Source organism: Hemiscyllium ocellatum, chromosome 4 (assembly GCF_020745735.1).
Source record: "Hemiscyllium ocellatum isolate sHemOce1 chromosome 4, sHemOce1.pat.X.cur, whole genome shotgun sequence".
Classification (NCBI taxonomy): domain Eukaryota; kingdom Metazoa; phylum Chordata; class Chondrichthyes; order Orectolobiformes; family Hemiscylliidae; genus Hemiscyllium; species Hemiscyllium ocellatum.
In genome coordinates, this window is record NC_083404.1 from 83,577,666 (window position 1) to 83,598,500 (window position 20,835).

The following is a 20,835-nucleotide window of genomic DNA, read 5'->3' on the forward strand; positions in this document are numbered from 1 at the left end:
GTTAAAGCAATAAATTACTAACTTTAAAAACTAATTCATAAAAATGACCATTAAAAATTGATAAGCAGCAGAGTTAACTAATAGTCATTTTTTTGCATTTTTATTTGAGAAGCAAAGCTGGAGAGGTACCATATCCTTATGAACTGCCATAGAGTGGAGTTGGATTAACTAGTGTATTAGAGTCAGTGGAATTCCTAATGGTTTGGGCATAGGAAGTGGGTTACTTTCAATGTGGATATGACTTTGTACTCAACCCAGTGCAAGGGTGTAGGTCTTCAGAAGGGAGAGATGTGTTTATTCCTTACCAAACATTCTTGTCGGTGTATTGTGTTTGTATGTGTATCTAGCTCACTCTCAGCCCTTAGGGTTCTTTCCCTCTCATTCTCTCTCACTGTCTCTTTCTCACTTGCATGCCATCATATATGCAGATATACTCTCACTCGTACATACACAAATTCTGACTACTTCATGCATGTGCATGCACACAATCACAGAAAGACATGAGGTGGAGGGATGTCACAATCGACAGGAATGTGTGGGGAAAAAACTGGTGAGTCGGATTGGTGAATATTTCTAGTCTTTAAACTAGCAGTAAGGCCTTCAGTTTGCATTGAGGTCTCCAGTGTTTTCTCTTTTAAAAATGTCGTCTTAAGTCTAAGAATGATGCCGGTGACTTTTACAAGAAAATAATACAGTAAAGTGCAGAATGCAAGGAAACTCAATTAATGTAAAATTAAATCAAATGCTATAATGATGGCAGGATGCATGATATATTAGGGTTCATGTGGAGGCTGCTGTCACCAATGTGATCCAGAATGCACACGTAGAGTCATAGATACGTACAGGATGGAAACAGACCCTTTGGTCCGACTCATCCATGCCAACTAGATATCCTAAACTAATCTAGTCCATTTGCCAGTACTTGGCCCATATCCCTCTAAACCCTTCTATTCATGTACCTATCCAGATGTCATTTAAATGCTGTAATTGTCCCAACTACTTCCACTTTCTCTGGCAGCTCATTCCATACATGCACCACCCTTTGTGTGAATAGGTTGCCCCTTAGGTTTCTCTTAAATCTTCCCCTCTCACCCTAAACCTGTGTCCTGTAGTTCTGAACTGCCTCAACTTGGGGCGGGGGAGAGGGGGGAGGGGAGATGTCTATTTAGCCTATCCATTCCCCTCATGCTTTTACAAACCTCTATAAGGTCACCCCTCAGCCTCTAACATTCCAGAGAGTGACGTCTCGATTTAAGACTGAGATGAGGATAAATTTCTTCTGAGAGTTCATTCTTTGGAACTTGTTTCACATACAGCCGCAGTGGAAGAGTCCTTCAATAGATTTAAGGCTGAGATAGATTCTTGATCAGTAAGAGAATCCATGGAGGTTATGGGAAAAGGCAGAAAAATAGACGTAAGGAAAATTGTATCAACCATGATTCCACTGAATAGTGGTCCAGGCACGAGGGGCTGAACAACATACATCAGTTCCTATTCGTTATGGTCTTGTTAACTCAAAACAGGTAATTATAGGCTAGTTAGCATATCATCTTATTGGGAAAATGGTGGAGTCCATTATATTGGACATCATAGGACATTTGGAAATGCATTATATGATCAAGCAGAGTCAGCATGGGTGGAGAATTGAGAACCGACTGATTATAGGATCTGAGGAGGCTGTTCTCAGTTACTGGATTTTAAGAATTTAAATCTTAATTTCTTAATTCTCTTTTGTATGCTTAACATTAAACTGCGGGTAAGAGAAGGCTAGACTTTTTTTAAAGCTGTATTTTAGAGCTGCTTCTTTTAAGCCTTAACATAAAATGTAGGTTTTAAGTTCGCCCACCATAAGGAGTCAGCAACAATCAATTTGCAGACACTGGATTTGAGAAAAGAATGGATCTTTTTAGGCACATCTAGTAAGTCAATATTTAAGGGACAATTGTGGCAGTCAGTGGAGTGGTTTGCACCTCGTGTTGGATGGACGAGATAAGGGAGCAGTTGACTTTCCCTGGAGACTGTCTACAGGTATGTTTAGATACACCTCATCAGACCATTTGGATCAGCTGTATAGGCAGTTGGAGTCACGGAGGAGCATACAGGAGACATAGAATATGATGGTTAGTAGCTTTGAGAGGGGGCCGTGAGCAGCTGTAAGCTAGAATTCGTGATGGTGGTGTTGCTTCTGCAGTGCCAGGACCAAGGGTGTCTCCAAGCAGCTGAACTATATTGTCAAAGGGGAGAGTGACAAGTTGTAAGTAATTGTACACATTGGTAAGAATGACAGAAATGTTTGAAGCTTTGCAGAGTGAATATAGGAAATTAGGCAGGTTAAAAACCAAAACCATTTCCTCAATGACTCCCTTGTATGGTCTTATCTACTTAGTCTGTTTTACACTAATGGGGCATGTTTACCACAAGACATGGTTTATTACTGTTGAAAGATATAATTTTACAAGTCTTTCCCTCTGTCATCCTGAGCAACCCTACACATCTTAAATGCTTTACGCCCACACACTAGTTCAAAATCTGCTTTGGCAGCACTAAATTTAAAGTTATATTACCCCGTTGAACTAGAGATGAGGCAGTTCTTCCTGTTCCCAAGGTTCCTGCGTCTTGGTCCTGATGTTCTCTGGAGTGTGTGTGTGTGAGCCTCCTTTGATTTGAGTGGCTTCTTTTAACTAGGTATCTGGGCCATTCAGCAGTAGTTTGATTTAGCAATGTAATTAACATAATTCAATTTGAGTTTCTATCTCAGGAAGGGAGTTACAAAAGAGAGCAATGGCTATCGTAATTTCCCTTGAGGAGCCTAGGGACCAAGTTATCTCAAAAATAGTTCTGCTAAAACTCTGATGATTGGATGGGCTGTTGATGAGACAGTGCTGCAAGGTTTCAGGTGGAGCAATAAATCAATCGAGGTACATAACTCTCATATTTTAGCGGAGGTGGGTACCACAGATGCTGGAGATTAGAATCAGGCAATAAAAAGGCAAAAGCCCCTCATCAGAAATTCGTTCCTTTTGCTTAAATGTCGATTTGCCTGGTCGTCAGATGCTGCCTGACCTGCACTTTTCCAGTTCCCTTATCTGTCTGGCGTGATTCAATTGAATGCTTCCTGGCTTAATATCTCACTTTTGTTGATTGATTGTGCCATTAACACCTATTCAATATAATCAATCAAGGTAACCGGCTTGCATGAACAGAAAACAAGAAATGCTGGAGACGAAAGCAGGTCAGACAGTATCCGTGGAGAGAGAGCAGCTAACGTTTTGAGTCTAGATGACTTTGTGAAGCAAACAGCATCTATGCCAAAGTGGGTACAGGGTGCTGACGAGAAAAGATGTTATTTCATAGAATAGAATCCCTACACTGTCGAAACTGACCTGCTGTGCTTGTCCAACACCACCATTTTCGACTGAGTCTCCTGCATCTGCAGTCCTTACTTTCTCCATTTCCACTATCTACACAGCTGAATGTTCCAGGGTTTAGATATTGTAGGAAGGATAAGGGAGCAGAAGACAGTGTGATGATTTTATAGGAGTGACTGGAGATAAAATTTCAGAAGGAAGGCACAAATTAAGGCATTTGGTGGCCTTTATTCAAGCAGTCACCAGGTCATGCAAGAAGAGGCCAAAGACTACCCCTGAAACCAGCCTTGACGTAAGGGCACAATTATGCCCCTCATCTTTGGCTCAGACCCAAACAGAGGTTGATGACAATCTGACTTTCACAATGTAATACAGTATTTTTATACTTTTGTTACATTATTCGCATACAAAATGGTCACTGTCCCTCCCCCTTATTCTATACATCCAATCTTGTGAAACACCTAATCAATTGTGGACAATCCTATGGACCGCCCTCAGTTCCCCTAGATTTCATGATGTTTAACAGACATTGTAATCATCAGGTTTGGGGTGAAGGTTTGCTCGCTGAGCTGTAGGTTTGATATCCAGACGTTTCATTATCTGGCTAGGTAACATCATCAATGGTGACCAAGCGAAGCTGTTGTCTCCTGCTTTCTATTTATAGGTTTGTCCTGGATGGGGTTCCTGGGGTTTGTGGTCATGACAAACCCCAGGAACCCCATCCAGGACAAACCTATAAATAGAAAGCAGGAGACAACAGCTTCGCTTCACTTGGAGGTCGCCACTGATGATGTTACCGAACCAGGTAGTGAAACATCTGGATATCAAACCTACAGCTCAGCGAGCAAACCTACACCCTAAACCTCAACCTGAGCTACAAACCTTGCAGTAATCATCAGGTTTTGGGATCTTTCAATGCATCCTATTAATTCTCATTCCAAAGTTACTGGTTATACTCCTTCAGACATCTCCCAGCAGTGCTTGAATTATTTATTCAATGTATTCATTTGATATCCCTATCAAATTCTGTAACTGTCTATATTTCCCACTGTCCTAATTATGAAAGAGGCAAAAGACAGTTGGTTCTAACAAACTGCTATAAGATTCATACTATTAATGCTATTATAGCATTAGTTATATGTAAAGTTTTTATATCTACCCCTCCTGTTAGCATTCTTTAGCAAACAAGTTCTGAGCAATTTGTTTCTCTGTGTGCACTAGGCATTCATTTAATAATAAAGGGAAAGTTATCTGAGACCAGTTAAATTTCACATCTATATTCGAATCTTTTCACCTCATATCTTCACAGTGCGAAGAGTACCAGTAGTACTTCATAGTACTATGAAGAGCAGAGGAAAGTACAGTGTATTCAAAAAGAACGGGTACCCATGAACAAAGTCTGCCAATTTCTCAGCAACAAACACAAACAAGGAGAGAAAAAACATGTCCAGAAACCCTAGCCTCTCTTCCCTACATCAAAAACATCTCACAAATGACTGCCAGACTACTCAGACCCCTTGGCATCATGGTAGCCCACCAACACACTAAAACAGCAGCTAATGAACTTGAAAGACCCTGTACAGACAACAAGCAAAACGAAAATCATTTACAAAATATCTTGCAAGAACTGTAACAAACACTACAGTGGACATACAGGCAGATAATTAGCCACCAGGATATGTGAACATCAACTAGCCACAAAAAGACATGACCCACTATCAATAGGATCCTTTCACACAAATGATGAAGGATACCACTTCGACTGAGACAACACATCCATCCCAGGACAAGCCAAACAGAGATACGCACGAGAATTCCTTGAAGCATAGCACTCTAACCGGAACGCTATCAACAAACACATTGACTTGGATCCCATTTACCACTCCCTGAGAAAAAGCAAGGGAAATTACATCACCATAGGAAGTGACATCACCAACCCAAGGAAACACAAACACAAACAGAAAACAGGCTACACCACCAATACTTCATCCAGAGCTCACTGAAGATGTTATCTACTATGGTGATGAAACGTCTGAAACAAACCTTCCAGTTCAGTAAGCAAACCTACATTCATAACACACTTACTTTTACTTTACCCTTGCGTAAAAAAAAATCTAGTCACTAATGCTTGGAGTGCTAGTTTCTTTGTTTCAGTCAGGGTTTTCACATGTTCTCCAGTACAGGTAATCAGAATACACTTACCTCTTTGAAACATTTTTGCAGTACCTTGAGATCATCTTCGGATAATCCAAAATTCGGATAATCGAGATTCCTCTGTAAACTGTTCACAGGTAAAGGGACGACTGGTAAGTGGGAGGCTTCCAAAAATGAGATAATGAGAGTTCAAGAGGCAGTACATTCCTGTTAGAATGAAGGATAAGCCTGGTAGGAATGGGGAACAATTGATGAATAACGATATTGAGGTTCCGATCAAGAATATGGAGGCATATGTTAAACATAGACAACTGGGGTCAAGCAAAACAAGAGTATAAGGGGTGTGGGGCAATCCTTAGAGAGAAATCAGGAAGGTAAAAACAGGATATGAGATAGTCTTGGCAGATTAGGTTAAGGATAATCCAAAGAGATTTTCCGAGCACATAAAAGAGCAACTAAGGAGAGAATAGGGCCCCTTAAAGATTGACGAAGTCATCTATGTGTGGAACCACAGGAAATGGGAGAGATGCTAAATGAATATCTCACCTCAGTATTTACTGTGGAGAAAGGCATGGAGGTTAGGGAACTCTGGGAAATAAATATAGATGTCTCAAACAGTCCACATTATAGAAGAGGAGATGCTGGAAGAACTTATCCCAGGATGCTGTAGGCAGCAAGGGAAGAAATTGCAGGGCCCCTACCAGAAATATCTGTATCATGTACAACCACGAATGAGGTGCCGGAGGACAGGAGGGTTGCTATTGTGCCTTTATTTAGAAAGGCAGTAATGAGAAACCTGGAATCTACAGAATAGGGATTCTGATGTCAGTGGTGGAAAGTTGTTGGAGGGGCTTCTGAGAGATAGGATTTACATACAATTGGAGATGCAAGGACTGATTAGGTATAATCAGTATTGCTTTGTGCATGGGAATCATGTCTCATAGACTTGGTTGAGTTTTTTGAGGATGTAACGAAAAAGATAGATGAGGGCAGAGCAGTAGGCGGTGTTTACAGGGACATTAGTATAGCCTTTGACAAGGTTCTGCATGGTAGACTGATTCGTAAATTTAGACTTTAGAGGTTTATAAAATCATGAGGGATATAAATAAGATGAATAGTAAAGGTCACTTCCCTTGGATAGGAGAGTTCAAAACGAGAGGGTATAATTTTAAGTCGAGAGGGAAAAGATATAAAAGGGACCTGAAGGGCAGTTTTTTCACACTGAGGATGGTTTAACATGGAACAAACTGCCAGAGGAAATTGGATGCAGGTAAGTTACAACATTTAACAGACATTTGACAGGTACGTGAATAGGAAAGGTTTAGAGAGATATAGGCAAATGGGACTTGTTTAGTTTGGAAAAACAGGTCAGTATGAAAGAGTTGGACAAAAAGGTCTGCTCCTATCTTGAATGACTCTTTGATTCTTTTGCCTGTTTCTTATAGTCTTATGGAACCACAAATTCCACCCCATCTCCACTCAAGTTTATTCACAACACCATAGATCTCAAACACCAAGAGACAGAATACAGAAAAGGGATTGAGTGCTTAGTATAAAGATACTCTCCATCAACTTCAGAAAACAAAGGAGCCCGTTACTGACTTCAAGAAGGGGACTGATGGGAACACCTGTGTCTGCATCCATTCTGCTGAGGTTGAGATGGTCAAAAGCATCAGTTCCTGGGAGTGATGATCACACAACAATCTGGCCTCATTCACCCATGATGGTCAAGAAAGCATAAAATGTCACTACTTCCTCAGGAGGCTAAGGATGCCCACAAGGACACTTACCAATTTTAATTGAAGCACCATAGAAAGCACCCTATCTGGATACATCACAGAGTGTTCTGGCAACTGCTCTTCCCAAGACCAAAAGAAACTGCTGATCCCAGTTCATCACGCAAATCAGACTTTCACCCATTGACTCAATCTATAAATGCCATTGCCTCGGGAAAACAATCAATATGAAGACCCATCTCACTCTGGTTATACTCTCTTCCACTGTCTTCCATCAGGCAGAAGATATAAAAGTTTGAATACATGTACGAAAGATTCATGAATAGCTTCTTCTATTGTTATCCGACTTTTGAATGGACCTCAAATGTTACTGTTGATCTCTCTCTGCACCTTCTTTGTGGCTGTAAAATTTGATTCTCACTCGATTTGTTACTCTGAGCTTTGTATGATACGATCTGCCGGTGTAGCACTCAAAAACACAATTTCACTGTAACTTGGTACATGTAACACCAATAAATAAAACAATTAGACTCTTAACAAGAAGAGGATGGAAGTGTGCATGTTGCTCTCGTCCAAGTACAGAATGTGTTTTCTGGTTATGAAGATGAAAAAACATGGTCACAATCAGATTTTAAACGGGTTTTTCTAGTAATCTCAACTACTGATTTATTTTCTTGAGCATTAAATAAAACTATTGCATCTTTATTAAATGTTAACCAGTCATTAATATATAAATATAAATATTTACCTCTGCATATTCCCATAACACATCCGTGGACTCTTCAGGAAAAAAAATGAATAGAATTCTCTTTTGAGATAGATTTTCTGAAAGCTAAAACAGTTTCATTTATTCTTGAAGGATAAGGCTGAGAATGTTCCAAGATCTGATGCGCTAATATTCTGGCAAGTGTGGTCAAATCACAGTTGTCCCTGAACTTTGCAGATTACAACATAATAATCTTCAAACACACTATCAGGGTTTTAGACAGAATACGACAAAACAGTGTTATGTTCAAATTAGTGAGTGGGTGCTCAGCAAGCTCTCCTAGAACAGAGCTTCCGCTTGCCAGATTGCCCTCCAATTTATAAACACCAAAAAACTGCGGATGCTGGAAATCAGAAACAAAAATAGAAATTGTTGGGAAAACTCACCAGGCCTGGCAGCATCTGTGGAGGGAAAATAGTATTAGCATTTCGGGCCCAGTGACTCCTCTTCAGAACACACCAGAAGTCTGGCAGCATATCGCCACAGATGTTGCCAGATCTGCTGAGTTTTCTAGCAACTTCTGGTTTTGTGTTCTCCAACTCTGCTTGTTTTTAGGAGATTTCCCTCCAGGTGAACAAGACAAAAAAAATCGTTGTGTTTCCGGAAGCGCGAGAGCTGGCGGTTTCCCCGGTGACAGCACGGGGCGGGGTCGCCGATTTCCGTGGCCACGTGATGGGCGTGGCTTCAGGTTACCGTGGTTACGCACACCGCTCGGCATCGTCAGCTTTCAGGGACAGGGGGCTACGATGGTGAGAAGTAAGTGAGGCTAGACGTGACCCTGGTCATGGCAAAATAGCAGCAACTGAAAAATTAAATTCCTGAGGCTGTCCAAACTGCCGCCGACCTGTCCGTCTGTCAGTCAGCTCAGGGCTCCTTTCCCAGGGGTGAGCTGCGATTCGGTGCTGAGCTCGCCAGGTGCAGTACAGTATTGGGTTTACAGAGGAGGAAGGACGCAGCCAAAGTTCCCCAGGGTGAACGCTGTGACCGTTGGAGCTAGCAAAGGGCAATCGAATCAGGATTATAGCCAACCAATGCTCTGTCTGAGGGCAGAAAAGTGCTTGCCAATTTTGGCCAGAGAGACAGCAAACTCAGTATGAGAATACCTCATTATACCTGTTGGCAAAAGAGAAAAAGTGCAAGTGTTATATTCTTAAATGATATCACGCTGATGGTTAAACAGTGCTGAACTTTCTCTGTATGCTGTGTAGTGTAAAAAAACGTAATTTTCTTTGCTGAAACCAGGTAGTTTAAAAGTAAGTTTTATTTTGTTAACAGACCACTCTTTACCGTTTTACCTATTTGCCATCTTCCAGTCACTGAAAATTTGATTCGGCAACGAGCAGAACATAATAACTGCGAAATATTTTCACTGGAAGAAATATCCTTACATCAGCAAGAAATAGAGAGAATCGAACACATTGATAAATGGTGCAGAGATCTGAAAATCGTCTACCTTCAAAATAATTTGATTCCTAAAATAGGTAAGTCCAGTGATTTGGCTGAGAATGTAGAATAGATACAGTTAGTAACAGTTTTTTTTAAGTAAACTTGTCAAGGTTGTTTAATCACTATTTTAAATTAAGATGATGAATTCACCTGGTCTTCCTTTGGAAGCCATGAAGAGGATGTGCCAGTGTTGGACTAGAGTGTACAATGCTCCTTTGAAAGAGCAGCTATCTAAAGAATAAAACTAATAAGTAATTACTGTAACATCTATTTTATTACAAACACCTACTTTCAGACAAGGTGTTTTTGACCATACAGTTTGATTTTCTGTATTTAAGGATTTCTCTGTTTTATATGACTTTATTTCCTGTACTGCAAATATAAAAAGCTGTAAAAATTGTAGGTTGAGATATATGGACTTTCAGATCTATTTTTAAATTTAATTTTGGTAATTGGATGAAATACCTAGATCAAAGGAAGAGGTGGTATAGTGGTAATACTACTGAATGAATAATCCTGAGGTGCAGACAATGCCCATGTTCAGATCCCATGGCAGTCAGGAAATCAGAAATTGAAATCATTAATGGTGACCATGAAAATATCATTAATTGTATTAAAAACCCATCCATTAAGGGCAGGCTAGGCATTCTTCACAAGAGCAATTAGGGTTCTTTGCCAGTAGTACCTGCTTCCCAGGAAAAGAATGAAGAAATGTAAGTAAAGCATTTTTTTTTTGCAGAGAAGATTGTGATAGTAGTTTTGCAAGGGTTAATGCTTGAGGAAATTGTGACTTTGTCAGTGAGGATATGGAACAGGAAGAGAGTTAAATGGGCGGGTGGGATAGAAAGGTGTTTAAGACACTTGATAGAAAATATACTGTTTGAAAAAAATAGAGAGATGTTAGGGACTTCAGTACAATGAAGCTTCATGTCTCGAGTGGTTGGGATGATAAAGGTTAATAATGAGAGCGGATGTAGAAAATAGGAGCAGGAGTGCTCCATTCAGCCCTTCAAGCTGGCTCCGCCATTCAATATGCTCCTGTCTGATCATTCAATTCAGTTTCCTGCTTCTCCTATTCCCTTTGAACCTTTTAGCCCTAGTAATTTTGACCAACTCCTTCTTGAAAACATACAATATTTTGGCTTAAGTCACTTTCTTCACCCTCTATGGGTGAAGAAATTTCTTATCTCAGTCCAAAATGGGCAACACGATATCCTTAGTCTGTGATCCCTGTTTCTGGACTTCCTGGTCATTTGGAACGTCCTGCATTTATCCTTCCACTCCTATTGGTAGTTTGTGTTTCTGAGGTTCTCCTCATCCCCATTCTTCTAAATTAAATTGAATATCCTCCTAACTGATCCATTTTCTGTTCTTGTGTTGGTCCTTCTAGCCCAAGAATCAGTATAATAAACTTTCATTCCTTCCTTAGCCAGGATATCATTCCTCAGTGAGGAAAATGGCCTTGATGAAGAAGTCCAGGAACCCATCTCATCTTGATGTTTTAAATTTCAATAGGACAGAGTCAGAATGGACTGTTAGTTTTTGGGTGGAGAGTGTGAGAATAGTTGTTTCTCCCTTCCCCTAAATTGGTTCCTAATTTAAACTTATTCTGCCATGTTAATCCCATCAGAAGACTGTTAAGGGTCAGCAACGTAAAAGTGCAATTATCAGGTATAAACCAGATCTGAAAACATCAGGTTTACTTCTCTAAAGGAATTTAGTGAACCAGAGATTTATGCCATCCATTGTGTTGTAGTTACTATTACTGAAACCAACATTTCAGTCTTAAATAACAGATGGGATGGCATGGTGGATCAATGGTTAGCACTGCTGCCTCATAGTGCAAGGGATATAGCACTCATATAGCACCGGAATGATTGGCAAAATTTAGGGCAGGAGCATCTCCAACGTGTCCTAAATGTAAAATAGAGGTCTGCACTCTCACACACTGCTTATGGACATGTCACGAGATGTGCAAATAGTGGGTCAGAGTAGCAAATGCTTTTGACAGAAATCTTAGGAGCAAAAATGAGGGTGGATCCAGTATCTCTTCTCCTGGGCTTTTCTAGCCTGCCCTCTTTGGATGTGCACAGAATTAAATTTTTCTCCATTCTTTCCTTTTGTGCAAGGAAAAATATCTTCGTAAACTGGGTAGCTGAGGGCCCTCCAGAACTTTCGAATTGGTGTCGGTTGGTCATGGAATGTATTCCCCTTTGACTTCCTTACAAATATGGTGCACCAAAAAACTGTATTATTTTATAAAATATGGCTACCCTTTCTGAACTATATAGATACAGATATCTCGGCCATTTTGTCAAGGGCTTTTATCTAGTTGTGGTAGAGAGTCTGGCTGCTCCGGGGCCCCCGGGGGGAGGAATCCCGTACGAATACGGGTTTCATTATGACTTGATGTTAAGTCGTTCTGAGCATGTACCTCATTATTTAATTATTATGTTATTCATTTTTTATTTCCTTTTAAGTAATGTAAGATATTTTATTATACGTTCTGGTTAGTTATAGGTTAGATTAGTAGTTAGTTAAGTGTTTTTTTTCACTTTATCTTTTCTCTTTGTTTGCTATGTTTTGGCTATTATTTATTTAATATCTAATTGTATTTGTGTGTATTATTTTGTAAGTTTGTAGTAATATGTTATTTTGTTTTATTTTCCTTCAATAAAGATATCTATTCAAAAAAAAGAGCACACATAAAGGAAACTGTGCCATGATGCAAATAGACTTGTGAAATATATTTGCGGTGAAATATATTGTATGTTTAATGGCAATTTGTTACTATTGCTGGTAGAGCTTAGAAATGGTATTGAAAAGGACAGGATCTGGAAAAAGTACATTTGACTTACCTATAGACTTGATGGGGAAGGTCCTTAATGGTGCCATCAAGCTACTTTTGCTGAAAGACATTGAACTCCACCACTCAGAAGATGGTCTGTATCTTTGTTACCCTCAGTGCTTCCTTCAAGTGGTGTCCAACATGGAGAAGTACAAATTTATCAGTTGAGAAGAGGCAGTGGGTGATAATCAATAAGAGGTTCCTTGCTCATGTTTGATCTGTTAGACCTTCTGAGGTTCAGAGACAATGATGAAAGAAATCTCAGGGCAATGTCCTTATGTCTGTATGCCACTGTGCTGGCAACTGTAATGGGTCTGTCCTAATGGTAGAACAGCATATACCCAGAAATAATGATGGTGATGTTTACGACATTACCTGTAAGGTATGATTCTATGAATATGACTATTCGGACTGTTACTTGATTAGTCCATTGGACAGTGCATACACTTTTGGAACAAAACCCCTGATTTCAGTGAGGGAATATCAAAGGGCTATGTTTGTTATTGTTGTTTTCAATGCCTAGTGCCAACCCGACTCATTCCTGTTCTTAGGCTTTGTAGTGGTTAGATATAATTAAATAGTTTACTAGGCCATTTTAGAGAGCATCTTAGGTTCATCCCCATTGCTGCACATCTGGAGTCACATGTCAAACCAAGTTAGACCTAAAGGATATATATGAACTTGATTACTCTTTACAACAATGGATTCATGATGCACTTTTTAAAAAAAATTACCAGATTTATTAATTGAGTTCACCAGATAGACCTTTTCAAACCCTGAACTTTATGACACTCCAGAGATGCACCTTGAGACTTTTCTGTTACACTAAGTAATAGTTGTTACTGTACTATCACTATCCTGAATATTTCTGAACTTAGAAAATAACCAAGCCAGGTCTGATTCATACTTGGCTGCAATTCGTGCAGACAATAGATACTGCTGAAAGCTTTTTAATTTGCTATCATAGGATGATCAGTTATACGCGAATTTACAATTTATTGTGAGTCTTTTTGGAATTGTTGGGAAGGAATTTGAAGAAAATTTACTGACTGTGTTGATTTTTCTGTGACTATTTCTTGACAATATTTTATATGTAGCTATGTTTCTACCATGACTGTCTGTCTTAGGTTTAGGATTTCATTTATGCTAATTTGTTGTTTTCTGCCTATTTCACCCATGAAAGTATTCAATTTGAATTCTGAAATATTTGAATGTTTCTCCCCAAAGGAGTTAGACTGAAGCTTTATATAATCGTTTAATTGCTCAGTAGAATTTGTTTTAAATTGTTCTTATATTTGTCATTTTGCCACTAGAGGGTGATCATGTCTTTTGCGCAGCTCTTTCTGCCAATTTTTATTGTAGATACTTTTACAGTCAACCTGTTCAGGGATAATATAGACTCATACAGCACGGAAACCAAGCTTTCAGTCTGACTCGGCTGTACAGACCAAACATCCCAATCTGACCTAGTCTCCTTTGCCAGCATTTGGCCCATTTCCCTCTAAACCTTTTCTATTCATATACCCATCCAGATGCTTTTTAAATGTTGTAATTGTACTAGCTACCACTACTTCCTCCAGCAGTGTTTTCCATACATGCACCAGCCTCCATAAAAAAGTTACTCTTCAGGTCCTTTTTAAATCTTTCCCTTCTCACCTTAAAATTGTGCCATCTAATTTTGGACTCCCTCGCTCTCCTAAAAGAAAAACTTTGGATATTCATTCTATCCATGCCCTCATGATTTTATAAACCTCTATAAGTTCACCCCTCAACCTCTGACCCACGAAGGAAAAAGCCCCAGCCTATTCAGCCTCTCCCAATAACTCAGATCCTCCAATTCCGACAACATATTTGGAAATCGTTTTTTGCATTCTTTCTAGTTTTAACAATATCCTTCCATTAGAAGGCCAACCAAAATTGTACACAGTATTCTAGAAGTGGCCTCACCCAGTATCATGTATGGCTCAACATGATGTCCCAACTCCTAAACTCAGTGTTCTGAACAATGAAGGCAAGTGTGCCAAACACGTTCTTCTCCACTCTGTCTACCAGCGATTCCACTTTGAAGGAACTATGAACCTGCACTCCAAGGTCACTTTGTTCAGCAACATTGCCCAGAGCCTTACCATTAAGCATACAAGTCCTTTCTGGTTTGCTGAATCAAAATGAAATGCCTCACATTTATTTAAATTTAACTCCATCTGCCCCTCCTTGACCCATTGGCCCATCTGATCACAGTCCCCTTGTAATCTGACATAATCTTTCTCACTGTCCATTACACAACCTATTTTGGTGTCATCTGCAAACTTACTAACCGTGCCTCCTATATTCACATCCAACTCATTTATATAAATGACGAAAAGCAGTGTGACCCAGCACTGATCCGTTGTGGCACACCACTGGTCACAAATCTCCAGTCTTAAAAGCAATCCATTGCCTCCACCCTCGGTCATTATATATTTCTGAAACAGGTGGGACTTGAACCCAGAATCATGGCTGAGAGTTGGGAAACACCATCATACACCTCAAGGGTCCCCCAAAGGGCTGCCATCTAATTAGAGAGAACTGAGTGGTGATGGTTTAACCTGTGGATCACCACACCTCAGGTGAGGGGAAAATTGAGAAGAAGGGCCACTCAACAGTGCAGGAATTGAACCCACACTATCAGCGACAGTCTGCATTACAAACTAGCTTGCTTTCCAGCCAACTGACTAGAAGCTCAACTTTATGGCAAAGAAAGAAGCTGCTTGGCGCATTAAGTCTCTGTCATTGAAGCCACCAAAATCTGGGATTAAACCATGGACCTTTAAATTTTTAATCCAACACTTTCCCAGCTGAGCTATATAAGTGCATCTGACTGCTTGAATCTGTTCCAAATGAATGTCTTGATTAGGAATACCTATTATTTAGTTTGGTTTGGATAATCATTGCTAATGTTATGTTGATGCACCAATTATCTGGTAGTTGTTGTGTTCATATCTTTACGATCAGTCTTCTATTGGTATGAAATCTTGCAAAGATTACCGCCTAAAGAACACGTTGTTGAATTTTTTTTTGAATGCTTGAACTGGTGACCACTCAAAATGTAATCAGTCACCTGGCTCATACGATGCAAAGAAACAATTGACCCATTTGTTTATTTGTTCACTGATTTAACAGTAAAGTAGTAGGTTCATTCATTCACCAGAACATCATTCATCAGCAAAAGGCATTTCTTAATGCATTACATGAATGTATGTTCCATTATTGAATGAATTTAAAGCTGAATTAGATAGCTTTTTGGTTTCTTGAGGAACAAAGGAATTTTGGGAGTAGACAACAAAATGGATTCAAGGCCTAAAATCAAGTGTGATTGTATTGAGTGGGTGATCTACTGCTAATCATATTTCTTATGTTCTTAACCTAGAAGAATGAGAAAATCCACATCAATTTTGTTGCAATTTAATGATGGATTTTATGTTCCTTTAAATTACTGTCAACTTTCTTGCAGTTGAGACAGAAAATGAGGTTGCAATAAAAACTGCTTAAAAAAAACTGAAAAACTAAAATTAAACCAGAAGCTCCCAAAACAGTAGTCACTAATCCATTTTAAGACCACAGGTGGGAGTCCTCATGGCATTTAAATAGACTCACATAGGTGTAGTGAGCCAAATTCTTCAACTTCCTATCTAAACCTGCGATAAGTTGTTACTTCCACTGTGTAAATGGAAACTTTAGGTTCTTGCAGCACCATGATATTGTCCCTACTCTCAGCTGGGAGATCTGGGTTCAAGTGCCACCTGCCTCAGAAGTTGATGAAATGACCAAACAGGTTGACTAGAACAATTGTAAATGGTGGCATGAGCATCATTTAGATGCTGTTTGCAGACACTGTATTGAGGAGATAATTTCGTTTACTGCAGTTGGTTTAACTCTATGTAAAGTATCTGATTTTTAGAGGTTTTATAAGACCAATGTCACTATTTTTACTAGTTCTGCAAAGTGTATCGCAGTGAGTCAGGAATATGGGTTTCCCAATAGAACTATTTGTTATAAAAAGAAGGATGAAAGTACGAGTAAGAAAATATTAGAGGCAACTAAAGTGTAATTTCACAGAATTTACCTGTGCTAAGTACCCACCCGTTATGGCGGGATGTGAAACCGAGTCTCTAGAACCTTAAGCAAAAGAAAAATGAAAGAACTAAGGATGCTGAATATCAGAAACAAAAACAGAAATTGCTGGAGAAGTTCAGCAAATCCGGCAGCATGTATGGAGAGAAAGCAGAGTTAATGTTTTGGGTCTAGTGCTTTTTTCTCCACAGATGCTGTCAGACCTGAATTTTTTCCAACAATTTCTGTTGATTCCGCAGAACTTCAGAGCAGTTTCTGACATAATAGTTTAATGATAATGCCATTAGGCCATCACTTTCCCCGAATATCATCAGATGCTATCTAGAAATTAATCCTGAATGTGACTGGCACTAAAAATACTGTTGTAGAACAGTCAGCAGACGCATTCAAGGTAAATGCAGCTGGTCATACTTATACCTTCTTAGTCAATAAATACTTCATTCACAGTGCAGAATATACAAATTTGAATTAGGTATCTGCTGATGTCCATGAAACCGTTATTGATTATCAGGAAAGAGCCATTTAGCTCACTAATGTCCTTCAGGGAAGGAAATCCTCCATCTTCAAGTTGTCTGGCGTTTATTTAGCAATGTGATTGACTGTCCCTCTGAAATGGCCTAGCAAGCAACTCAATTATATCAATTGCTACAAAGTCTCAACTAAGTAATTGGGTGTGAACACAGGAGATATGGTTAGTAAGTTTGCAGATGACACCAAAATTGGAGGTGTAGTGGACAGTGAAGGTGGTTACCTCAGAATGCAACAGGATCTTGATCAGATGGGTCAATGGGCCGAGGAGTGGCAGATGGAGTTTAATTTGGATAAATATGAAGTGCTACATTTTAGAAAGGCAAATTAAGGCAGAACTTATACACTTAATGGCAAGGTCTTGGAGAGTGTTGCTGAACAAAGAGACCTTGGAGCTTAGGTTCATATGTTCATTGAAAATGGAGTCAGAGGTAGACAGGACAATGAAGGAGGCGTTTGGTTAGTGCATTGAGTATAGGAGTTGGGAAGTTATGTTACGGTTGTACAGGACATTGGTTAGACCACTTTTAGAATACTGTGTGTAATCCTGGCCTTCCTGCTATCGGAAGGATGTTGTGGAGCTTGACATGGTTCAGAAAAGATTCATAAGATGTCACCAGGGTTTGAGGGTTTGAACTGCAGGGAGAAGCTGAATAGGCTAGGGCTATTTTCCCTGGAGCATCGGAGGCTTGAAGGGTGACCTTATAGAGGCTTATAAAATCATAAGGGGCATGAATGGGTAAATAGCCACGGTCTTTTTCCCAGGGTGGGGAGACCAGAACTAGAGGGCTTAGGTTTAAGGTGAGAGGGGAAAGATATAAAAGGGACCCCAGAGGCAACTTTTTCACACAGATGGTGGCACATGAGTGGAATCAGCTGCCAAAGGAAGTGGTGGAAGCTGATACAATTACAACATTTAAAAAGCATCTGAATGGGTATATGAATAAGAAGGGTTTAGAGGCATATAGGCCAAATATTGGCAAATGGGACTAGATTTTATTAAGCTATGTGGTCAGCATGGACGAGTTGGACTGAAGGGTCTGTTTCCATGCTATACATCTCTACGACCCTTAATTAACCCAGTCAGACCATCTGGCTTTGACCTCCTTGTCAACTTTGTAAGTATGTCCCAAGTTTGAGATTCTCCTAAAATCGAAACATACTCTTACATCTGCCTTGTTAGGTCCCCTCACAATCTTGTATGTTTCATTAAGATCACTGCTCAAATAACTAAAGGCCTAACTTGTGTAGCTGTTCATGATAAGCAATCCCTTTAATCCCAGAAATCAGCCTAGCAAATATCTATTGAACAGACACCAATGCCAGCATATTTTCCTTAAGTACAGGACCAAAACTGTGCACAGTACTCCTGGTGTGGCCTTACCATCACCTTGACCAGATGTCACAAGGCTTCCTTATTTTTAAACTCCAAAAACTGGCAATGAAGACCCCAATTCCATTTGCTTTCTTAATTATTTGCTGCATCTACTTGCTAATGTTTTATGGTTGGTGTGCACAGATCTCTCTGTGCTGCACTTTTTTTGGAATGTCTTTCCATTTTAACATCTGGCATTTGTTTCTTCCTATCAAAGTGCATGACCTCACATTTCCTGACTGTAGACTACATCTGTCGTGATTTTACATACTCTGTCCAACTTTTTGTATCCCCTTACCGAATTCTTTTGTCCATATAACAACACAGAGAGTAACATTAGAAAAACATTACACTCTGTCCCCTCTCCTCCAAGTCATTAATAAAATTGGTAAGTAATTGAGGCCCTAATGACCTTCTGGCACTTCACAAGTTGCATCTTTCTTACCTGAAAATGCCTATCATTCTGACTGCCATGTGTTAAACAATCCTCCATCTACATTAATACATTACACCCAATACCATGAAGTCTTGTGGCACATCATTCAGATTCATGCCTTCTGGCTCTCAAGCCTTTGAACACTGCAAAAAGAGGCATGCTTAGCACTGCAACTTTAAACATATTATGTTTTATGAATTAATAGATGTGGTAGATTTCAACAATTAATCAAGTAAAAGACATGTGCAGTTCCTACACACCCTGGTCAGCTCAATTGGTAGATGATGGGACAATTAATCACACAGTCATGATTTCAAGCCTCACATTAGGTGATGATTGTTTTGTTGAAATATTTGTTTTATTGATTTGTACCACAGTTAAGGGCATTAATGTTTTGGAGATATAACTATGACCCCGAGGCACATTAATTTAAAATTGTTTGTGTGCATATTGAGATGATTTTCCAATAATTGATGTTGTAAAAGGGGAAATTATAAGTTAGAAAAGAAAGTGCAATGTACAGTGTTACAAAGCAGAGCGGTATTTAAAAGAATAAATTTTGGTGGTATATAAGCAATGGTTTAAACGTTCAGTCCCTTGGCCCTTTCCATCATTCCATTAGATCATGTCTGATCTGTATCTTAATCTCTTTCACCTGCCTTGGCTCCATATAGCTGAATACCTTTAGTTAGCAGAAATTTGGCAGTGTCAAGTTTAGCGTGCAGAGTTTTTTGTGGTTTCACACTGCTCCCATCCTTTGTGTGAAGACCTGTTTCCTAATTTCCCTCCTGAATGGCCTGACTCTGGTATATCTCTTTGGACTTTAGATTTACTACCCTCATCAATGAAGAAATCCTCTCCCTCTCAACCCTTTCAAAATCATTCTTTCGTGTAAAAACCTCAATCAGAATATTCTTTCCATTTCCATAATGAAGGTAGTTGGCTACAAATGGGGAATATAAGAAAGACCAAAAGCTCTCAACAGAGATGTGGGTACAATTATTTATTAACATAACATCTTGCCTGTTGAACGAAGCATCCAGCTTCAATAGCTACTTGGCCTGTTGCTGAACCTCCTGTGTCAATGGATGTCCTATACGTTGATTGGAAAATTCTTACAGTACCAGGCAAATACCCTTAATGAATCTCAAGAGGCTTAACTGGATTTCTGCCGTGTCTAGTTGGGTAACCACTCCCATCATAGCTGTAACTCATTTGTAATCAGATGAAGGTGTCATGAAAGCTGTCTCTCCACCAACACCCCTCCCACCACCATCACCACCACCCCTTGGCTGAGTAAAATATTATTAGGGTGAAACTTCTTGAGGAGCACAGCTACATGAATAGTAACGTTCTGATTTCCATGTTAAACTCATGTGCACAGATGTTGTAAGTTGTTGTTTGATTTGCTTCTTAATAAGTGTGAGCATTGATTGATAGTTTCACTACTGTTCAAAATCAAGACCATAATGGCTATCAGTTCCTAAGTCTTTTAAAATATGTTTTAGTTTGAAGTTTGAAATTCATTGGCTGAATTGATTGTTTTTTTTTGAAAAGATTTTGATTCTTTTACAGAAAATGTTGGAAGATTGAAAAAACTGGAATACCTTAATCTTGCTTTGAACAACATTGAACGCATAGAAAATTTAGAGGGTAAGTTGATCATGAATTACATTTCTGTACTTATTTAAGAATTCCATATTTGAAAACTTTAAAATTCTAGTTTTGGGTTTTTTTATGCCAGTCACATTAAATTTGTGTCCATTCGTTCCTGCCCCTACTGTAACTGCGAACAGCTTCTTATCTATTCTCATCAAAACATTTTAAACTTAAGAACACCAGTAGCCAGTTTCTCCTTTTCCTGTTCTAAGAGAACAATCTGAGTTTCCCTAATCTCTCCACAAAACTGATTTCTAACATTCTAGCTACCCTACTTTTTTTTAAAAAAACCTCACTAATCTGTTCCAAATCTGGAATCTGGCCCATCCATACTTGAACGTGGTGCTACTAAATTCCATTTCCTCCCACTTTTTCTGATGCAGAGAAATCTTTCCTCTTCTTCACTGGA

General features: G+C 39.3%; 2 protein-coding genes across 2 annotated transcripts in view; both read left to right on the top strand.

Annotated features, from left to right (window-relative positions):
- The window catches only part of garem (GRB2 associated, regulator of MAPK1), a 149,152-nt gene extending 141,421 nt beyond the window's left edge, over window positions 1-7,731 (top strand). Inside the window, exons 7-8 of the transcript XR_009644458.1 lie at window positions 4,678-5,422; window positions 6,968-7,731. The gene's annotated coding sequence lies outside the window, so the exon portion shown is untranslated. The remainder of the gene's footprint in view (window positions 1-4,677; window positions 5,423-6,967) is intronic.
- A 1,001-nt stretch (window positions 7,732-8,732) lies between these two features.
- dnaaf11 (dynein axonemal assembly factor 11) overlaps window positions 8,733-20,835 on the top strand; it is a 73,063-nt gene continuing 60,960 nt past the window's right edge. The window contains exons 1-3 of the mRNA XM_060823551.1: window positions 8,733-8,780; window positions 9,338-9,505; window positions 20,343-20,420. Coding sequence (XP_060679534.1) covers window positions 8,771-8,780; window positions 9,338-9,505; window positions 20,343-20,420 — 256 coding nt within the window. The 5' untranslated portion in view covers window positions 8,733-8,770. The remainder of the gene's footprint in view (window positions 8,781-9,337; window positions 9,506-20,342; window positions 20,421-20,835) is intronic.